The 9075-nt window shown below is 45.0% G+C and overlaps 1 protein-coding gene across 1 annotated transcript; it reads left to right on the plus strand.

Annotated features, from left to right (window-relative positions):
• The first annotated feature begins 2724 nt into the window (after positions 1 to 2724).
• On the plus strand, positions 2725 to 8252 carry LOC128691533 (calphotin-like). Its single transcript, XM_070088792.1, has 2 exons — positions 2725 to 2878; positions 7464 to 8252. The coding sequence occupies exons 1-2, from the start codon at positions 2867 to 2869 to the stop codon at positions 8148 to 8150; spliced, it is 699 nt and encodes a 232-aa protein (XP_069944893.1). The 5' UTR covers positions 2725 to 2866; the 3' UTR covers positions 8151 to 8252.
• The last annotated feature ends 823 nt before the right edge of the window (positions 8253 to 9075 follow it).

Below are 9075 nucleotides of genomic sequence, written 5' to 3' on the forward strand. Positions count from 1 at the left end.
GCTCGATCCAAGAAAGGGAAAGATAAGTCCAATTCCATGGATCAAGATCCCCTCACAGCATCCAGGGAAGACATTTATAGCAGTTACAACAGAACTTTTTCTTTCTACTTTTGTGTTGATTTTTCAGATAAATAGAGAAAGCCTATTTTTAGGGCCTGAAAATTTTGAACACTAGTGTATCTTACTAAAACAAAAGTTTGCATTGTTATTTCCTGGTGTAGGGGCCAGTTTGCCAATTTTATTAAAAAAAGTGCATCAAACTCACTATACCTTCTCTTTGACCAGCACATGACTGAGGTTCTGGAGTTTACCTGGAGTTTACCTGGAGAGAGTTCCGGGGGTCAACGCCCCCGCGGCCCGGTCTGTGACCAGGCCTCCTGGTGGATCAGAGCCTGATCAACCAGGCTGTTGCTGCTGGCTGCACGCAAACCAACGTACGAGCCACAGCCCGGCTGATCAGGAACCGACTTTAGGTGCTTGTCCAGTGCCAGCTTGAAGACTGCCAGGGGTCTGTTGGTAATCCCCCTTATGTGTGCTGGGAGGCAGTTGAACAGTCTCGGGCCCCTGACACTTATTGTATGGTCTCTTAACGTGCTAGTGACACCCCTGCTTTTCATTGGGGGGATGGTGCATCGTCTGCCAAGTCTTTTGCTTTCGTAGTGAGTGATTTTCGTGTGCAAGTTCGGTACTAGTCCCTCTAGGATTTTCCAGGTGTATATAATCATGTATCTCTCCCTCCTGCGTTCCAGGGAATACAGGTTTAGGAACCTCAAGCGCTCCCAATAATTGAGGTGTTTTATCTCCGTTATGCGCGCCGTGAAAGTTCTCTGTACATTTTCTAGGTCAGCAATTTCACCTGCCTTGAAAGGTGCTGTTAGTGTGCAGCAATATTCCAGCCTAGACAGAACAAGTGACCTGAAGAGTGTCATCATGGGCTTGGCATCCCTAGTTTTGAAGGTTCTCATTATCCATCCTGTCATTTTTCTAGCAGATGCGATTGCTACAATGTTATGGTCCTTGAAGGTGAGATCCTCCGACTTGATCACTCCCAGGTCTTTGACGTTGGTGTTTCGCTCTATTTTGTGGCCAGAATTTGTTTTGTACTCTGATGAAGATTTAATTTCCTCATGTTTACCATATCTGAGTAATTGAAATTTCTCATCGTTGAACTTCATATTGTTTTCTGCAGCCCACTGAAAGATTTGGTTGATGTCCGCCTGGAGCTTTGCAGTGTCACAAATGGAAGACATCTTCCCCAGGATGCGACCCACAACAGTCGACTAACACCCGTATATCTATTCACTCCTGAGTTATGTTTAAACATAAACAACAAGTGTAAGGAATCTTACCCCTATGTGTCGCTTTGCTCGGTGATTGAAAGTTTAGTTTAGTATTTTTATTATGAATCCCATAAACAAATAACTGGCACAAAGGAGAGAGAAAAGCTTATGACGACGTTTTGGTCCGACTTGGGCCATTCACAAGTGACCTGTGAATGGTCCAAGTCTGACCAAAACGTCGTCATAAACTCTTCTCTCTCCCATGTGCCAATTATTTGTGTATTGTTCCAGTCACAGTATTGTTCCTTTCTGTTTTTTTCCACTCCTCATGCTCATCGTGTAGGTGGTAGTCAAAAGATTAAAGTTACATAATGGGTTTAGGGACTGGACCGCAAACTTCTGACACCTCAAGAAGATACAGTAGTAATGAACTTTTTGTATGTTTATATCTGGTTACAATCATAATGAAAATAGGTCTTATCTGTTGAGAAGTGAACGACCTACCACTGAGCTGAGAGTCAAGGCAGAGCCTCATCACCACTATTGCAGAGCCAATGATATGTGTGTAATCTTACCACCATCTCCAGGATGGGTGTTAGAGGGAGAGAGAGAGAAAAAAAAAAAATACGGTTCGCCACCACACCCAGGATGGGTGTTAGAGCGGAAGGGAAAAATAATGCAGTTTATTAATTAATTCATCGTGTAAAACTAGTACAAAAGAACAAATGATAGGTTTTTGTAAGGTTTTTACATAGAATAGTCACGCCAAGCCACACATAGTCTGATTCATTTTAACATTCACAGTTAAAGTTGTAACTTCAAGTGTGGCCGTTTGTTTGTGTTGATTCTGGTAACTGTATTTTTATGTTGTAAAAATAACCTTTTTAATTTTGAAAGTGACAAATTAGTTACAGTCCAGAATAATTATTTAAAAAAAAATAATTTTCTGTGTTGGCTTATCCTTACGGCTGACAACCAAAATCAAAGTCATATGGTACAAATACTAAATATTTCGATTTGTTATCTAATTATAGCATCTAATACTGTTTTGGGTGGTAGCAACAAAACTGAATATCTCATGAGGGTGTGATGCCCTGAGGAAAAAAAACATTCCCTAAACGGCTCACAAAACCTAACTGACGCACGTACGAGGCGTATGACGCAAACGCTGACTGTAGCCTCGGGCTACAGTGTGTGGAGGTCACACCTCACCTCTACCTTGCTTGCCCATGTTGTGAGGGACATATAACATTACAATAGACAGGGAAATAATATCAACAGTTTAGCTTGATGTAACTTAATGTCATGTAATTACTAGATATTTCTCGTTAGCATCTTCGCAGGGGATATCTTTTCTTGGATGTGTGTAAGAGGGTGAATTTTTATTGAGCAGGTTGGGTGTGGCTGAGTCTCGGGAAGGCTAGTCGAGTTTTTCTGGCGTTGGATTCATCTGTAGGTGGATGGTCCTGGAGGATGGGTGCATGGATGACCTTGCGCAAGGTTCTACACTTGCCTCTGTTGGTTGGGGTATATAAGAGACGCCGCATCCATGATTCAGACAGTGTTGCTTCTCTCCCCACTACATCATGAAGACTCTGGTGAGTGCTTCCAAGTTCTCTTCGCCTAATTTATTCTTTAGTGATAACTGAGAAATCACTTTATAAGATATTCGTCAGTGATCAGTAGCTCATTGTTAGAGTATTCGGCCTCCTAACTGAAAGGACCAGGTTCGATTCCCGGGCAAACAGATATTAATGGGAAAGTCTCCACACATCTGCTGTCCCTGTTCACCTGCCAATGAATACAAACCTGGGTGTTGGCTGTCACGGGTCACATCTTGGGGGGGAGAAAAATAAGGCCGATTGTTCCCTAAAGGACATAACGTACAATTCTTGGCTTATATTAAACTCACTTTAGTATTCACTTATTTTACAGTTCCATCTATAACACAACAAGTAACCAAGATGCCACCACTCATTCCTTTCTATTTTTTTTTTAACTGGAAAAATAGTCCCCCTTCTTTAAGACATATTCTACCCCAAACATAACTCCCTATAACAGTTGTTTACAGCTTCCAACAACTTACAACCAACACCATTGTTCCAGCGTCCATCACATATACAAATGCTGCTCACTCTCATTCGTTTTTTTATTACTTTCTACTATTTTTTAATGCGGGATCTTGAATCACCAATTCCCTTTCCTTCTTAAATCCCAGAAACTATTCACAGACCGAGTTTTTTTCTTTTCTCGTCTTTCACGAAGCGATGCATACCTGGAGTTTACCTGGAGTTTACCTGGAGTTAACTGGAGAGAGTTCCGGGGGTCAACGCCCCCTGCATAATCGAAATGTTTTTTCTCGAAATGATTCAGTGTTTCCGTCTCTCGATAAGAGGACGTTGGATCGAGTCATCCTCACTCCTTACCTTGAAAAACCATAAATATATAACAATATATAACAATATTTGCTAAATTCACTCAGCTTCTCTGGAACTGTATTTTCTGTCGTTATCATCAATGTTTCAATAATTATTCTCCTACACTTTATCTCACACACTGGTGGGTAGGAGCTGCCTTCAAGTGCACTGGTGGGTAGGAGCTGCCTTCACGTGCACTGGTGGGTAGGAGCTGCCTTCACGTGCACTGGTGGGTAGGAGCTGCCTTCACGTGCACTGGTGGGTAGGAGCTGCCTTCACGTGCACTGGTGGGTAGGAGCTGCCTTCACGTGCACTGGTGGGTAGGAGCTGCCTTCACGTGCACTGGTGGGTAGGAGCTGCCTTCACGTGCACTTTAGTGTGAGAGCAAATCCGGTCCCTCCCATATTCGTGATTAATTTGCATTTATTTTGGTTTAAATCATTACATAAATTTATCATGCAAGTGATAAAGCGCTAAACCCGTGTGGGTCTTTCAGCGAGCGCGAGCGCGCACACGCACACACACACACACACACACACACACAGGAAGTGGAATAGCCTAGCTAGTGAAGTAGTGGAGGCAGGAACCATACATAGTTTTAAGAAGAGGTATGACAAAGCTCAGGAAGCAGAGAGGGAGAGGACCTAGTAGCGATCAGTGAAGAGGCGGGGCCAGGAGCTGAGTCTCGACCCCTGCAACCACAAATAGGTGAGTACACCTACTATATAGTGGTAAAGGCTTGATCCACCTCCGGTAGACGACCTTCCTTGCTATACCCAACTCACGTTTAAAAGAAAAAAGAATGAGTATATAAGATATAATCCGTACCCATCATCTATGAAAGTTGGAAGATTCCAGCAACCTGTTGATACTTCTGGGGGTCATTTCCCCCCCCCCCCGCGGCACGTCTCCTTATTTTCCTAAATTCCTTGCCAAATCTCCTAATCATTGTGTCTGTTTTTCATTGTGACTTGAGGTCAGTGTCAGCGGCGTCATTTTTCTACCTCTGTTTTTTCATGCTGACTTATTTCACCTACTTCAAATACTTCATTCAAATTTTTGATGATTTCCAGGATATATATTGTTTGGTTTGATCCTGAGGACATATTAGTTATTTTACTGTGACTCAAGACCGTAGGTATAGTGACTGTGACACTGTGACGCTGGCAACACCAGCACACTCGTGGATGTCACTGTAGTCAGGCTTCAGCTGGTCTACAAGTACCTCTGGCAGGCTGAACCACCACCTGAGGTGTCACTAGTCAGGCTTCAGCTGGTCTACAAGTACCTCTGGCAGGCTGAACCACCACCTGAGGTGTCGCTAGTCAGGCTTCAGCTGGTCTACAAGTACCTCTGGCAGGCTGAACCACCACCTGAGGTGTCGCTAGTCAGGCTTCAGCTGGTCTACAAGTACCTCTGGCAGGTTGAACCACCACCTGAGGTGTCACTAGTCAGGCTTCAGCTGGTCTACAAGTACCTCTGGCAGGCTGAACCACCACCTGAGGTGTCACTAGTCAGGCTTCAGCTGGTCTACAAGTACCTCTGGCAGGTTGAACCACCACCTGAGGTGTCGCTAGTCAGGCTTCAGCTGGTTTACAAGTACCTCTGGCAGGCTGAACCACCACCTGAGGTGTCACTAGTCAGGCTTCAGCTGGTCTACAAGTACCTCTGGCAGGTTGAACCACCACCTGAGGTGTCGCTAGTCAGGCTTCAGCTGGTTTACAAGTACCTCTGGCAGGTTGAACCACCACCTGAGGTGTCGCTAGTCAGGCTTCAGCTGGTCTACAAGTACCTCTGGCAGGCTGAACCACCACCTGAGGTGTCACTAGTCAGGCTTCAGCTGGTCTACAAGTACCTCTGGCAGGCTGAACCACCACCTGAGGTGTCACTAGTCAGGCTTCAGCTGGTCTACAAGTACCTCTGGCAGGTTGAACCACCACCTGAGGTGTCGCTAGTCAGGCTTCAGCTGGTTTACAAGTACCTCTGGCAGGCTGAACCACCACCTGAGGTGTCACTAGTCAGGCTTCAGCTGGTCTACAAGTACCTCTGGCAGGTTGAACCACCACCTGAGGTGTCACTAGTCAGGCTTCAGCTGGTCTACAAGTACCTCTGGCAGGTTGAACCACCACCTGAGGTGTCACTAGTCAGGCTTCAGCTGGTCTACAAGTACCTCTGGCAGGCTGAACCACCACCTGAGGTGTCACTAGTCAGGCTTCAGCTGGTTTACAAGTACCTCTGGCAGGCTGAACCACCACCTGAGGTGTCACTAGTCAGGCTTCAGCTGGTCTACAAGTACCTCTGGCAGGCTGAACCACCACCTGAGGTGTCGCTAGTCAGGCTTCAGCTGGTCTACAAGTACCTCTGGCAGGTTGAACCACCACCTGAGGTGTCACTAGTCAGGCTTCAGCTGGTCTACAAGTACCTCTGGCAGGCTGAACCACCACCTGAGGTGTCACTAGTCAGGCTTCAGCTGGTCTACAAGTACCTCTGGCAGGCTGAACCACCACCTGAGGTGTCACTAGTCAGGCTTCAGCTGGTCTACAAGTACCTCTGGCAGGCTGAACCACCACCTGAGGTGTCACTAGTCAGGCTTCACTAGTCAGGCTTCAGCTGGTCTACAAGTACCTCTGGCAGGCTGAACCACCACCTGAGGTGTCGCTAGTCAGGCTTCAGCTGGTTTACAAGTACCTCTGGCAGGCTGAACCACCACCTGAGGTGTCGCTAGTCAGGCTTCAGCTGGTCTACAAGTACCTCTGGCAGGCTGAACCACCACCTGAGGTGTCACTAGTCAGGCTTCAGCTGGTCTACAAGTACCTCTGGCAGGCTGAACCACCACCTGAGGTGTCGCTAGTCAGGCTTCAGCTGGTCTACAAGTACCTCTGGCAGGTTGAACCACCACCTGAGGTGTCGCTAGTCAGGCTTCAGCTGGTCTACAAGTACCTCTGGCAGGTTGAACCACCACCTGAGGTGAACATAACTACATAACTAAACATTAACTTTGCCGGAGCAAGTAGTCACACACTACGTCATTATTTAATGGAATACAACATAATTCATGAATTACGAGAATTCACATATTTTTTCATAACTGCCCAAACATTTTATCCACACTGCCATATTACCAGTTATTCTGCGCAAAATTCCCTCACTTTTTCCACTTTAATAACTTATAATCACTTTAACTTGACTAATTTCACCCACTGTGACTTGTAAATAACTCATACCAATATATAAAACTACATTGTAATATTTTCCGTAATGAATTTATGATTGTGTAAATTTTCTAATATTGTTTTAAAGTCAAATTTGAAAAAAGTTTATTACCTTCATAACTTGTTTAGTAAACTTAAATGTCAGAGCCCAGTCCCTGGACCCATCATGTGCCTGGAGTATACCTGCAGGATGGTTCGTGGGTCTACGCCCCCGCGGCCTGGTCCATGACCAGGCCGCGGGGTGGATCAGGGTCTGATTAACCAGGCTGTTACTGCTGGCCGCAGGTAATCCTCTGTAATCCTTTGACTACTCCTCAAAGATGGGTATGGGATTACTACCACCCACAGGATGGGTATGGGGTTACTACCACCTACAGGATGGGTATGGGGTGCATATTAACTTGCCTGTGTAAATTATTATACTGATTAACCCAAACCAGATAGCGTACATAAAGAAATTGGTTTAAACAATAAACATATCGTTAAAAACAAATGTTAAGAGGTAGAAGGACAGATTGAAATTAGATGATGTTAAGCTTACCTCTTGTCTGCAGGTTGTGTTGTGTGTGATTGCCGCGGCCCTGGCTGCCCCGCTGCCTGATCCTGAAGCTGATCCTGATTGTGATAAACTGCACCTTGTTCCGGGAGTACTGCCCTATGCTGCCCCTCTTCCTGCTGCCCCTCTTCCTGTTGCCCCTATTGCTGCTGCCCCTATTGCTGCTGCCCCAGTAGCATTCCCTAGCCCCATTGTATACACCGCCGGAATAACAGAAACTAAGATCCCTATCACTCAGACCCATGTGGAGGTCCCCCTTCAACAGAGAATTCACTACGGCACTCAGAGTTACATTGCCGGTGCCAACACCGCCATATACAAACCATCCTTGGCTGCCCCCGCCATCGTGCCTCCTTCCGTCCTCCTCTCCAAAATCGCTCACAAAATCCCAGAAGTGAGTATTCAAACTCAGGAGATCCCCGTTGAGCGCCGCATCCCTAACTTTGTCGACACTCCCTTCCACGCAGGAACCATCGTCAAGTATGCGGAACCTGTGGTCAAGGAGCTCAAGGTGCCCACACCATATGCTCATCCCGTTCCCGTGTTTCAGCCAGTAGCCGTGCCTCAACCAGTAGCCGTGCCTCAACCAGTAGCCGTGTCTCAATCTATTGCTCTGGCTGCTCCCCAGATTGCTCCCCTTTCTCCCATCACGTACAGTGCCGGTGCTCTGGCTGTAGACTGTTAGATCTGGCTGCCAGGAACCTCCGCAGATATTCACATCAAAACACGAGCCTCTTCTGATGTAGATTTTGTGTAACATAATTTGAAGTAAATTTTTGAAATACAACACTGGCTTTTTTTTTCATTCTAATACTAACCTTACACTGGAACTGTTTTTGTGACGTCTCCACATTAAAAACAAGATGGATTCCAAACACCGTTCCAGGAAATATTATGAACCAGGAATTATATGGTGTTCATTCCCGCGGGTAAATATTCTGCCAGCGGACCATTGAGAGTATGAAATAAAATTCTAGTGACAACATAAAAAATATAGCAAATATTGCCTCTTTATCAATTCAAAAGAACAGCGAACAATTAAAATATTTTTTAAACAAATCAACTACAGGGGTTATTCACTGGTCACAATAATAAACTCGATACACTGGTGCTGACCTGCCACACAAATATTTTTCCACGAAATGACATAATTCGTTCAATATCTTGATTATGCACTCCAAGCCCGTGGCGTGGGTCGTAGTCAAAAGTTTACAGAGGCACATAATGGGTTCAGGTACTGAGACCCAAAGTTTTGTTAGCTAAGGAAGTTACAGTGTTAATGAACTATTTACAGTCTTATATCTGGTTATTTGTGTATTGTAATGAGTTATTTATGCAAATACCGTCCTGCCAAGTGAGTGTAAAACGAAAGCCTGTAATTGTTTTACATGATGGTAGGATTGCTGGTGTCTTCTGTCTGTTTCATAAACATGCAAGATTACAGGTACGTCTTGCTACTTCTACTTACACTTAGGTCACACTACACATACATGTACACGTTTATTTATACACACTCATCTGAGTTTTCTTTGATTTTATCTTAGTTCTTGTTCTTATTATTTTTCCTTTTATATCCATGGGGAAGTGGAATAAGAATCTTTCTTCCGTAA

This window comes from Cherax quadricarinatus, chromosome 26, assembly GCF_038502225.1.
Source record: "Cherax quadricarinatus isolate ZL_2023a chromosome 26, ASM3850222v1, whole genome shotgun sequence".
Classification (NCBI taxonomy): Eukaryota; Metazoa; Arthropoda; class Malacostraca; order Decapoda; family Parastacidae; genus Cherax; species Cherax quadricarinatus.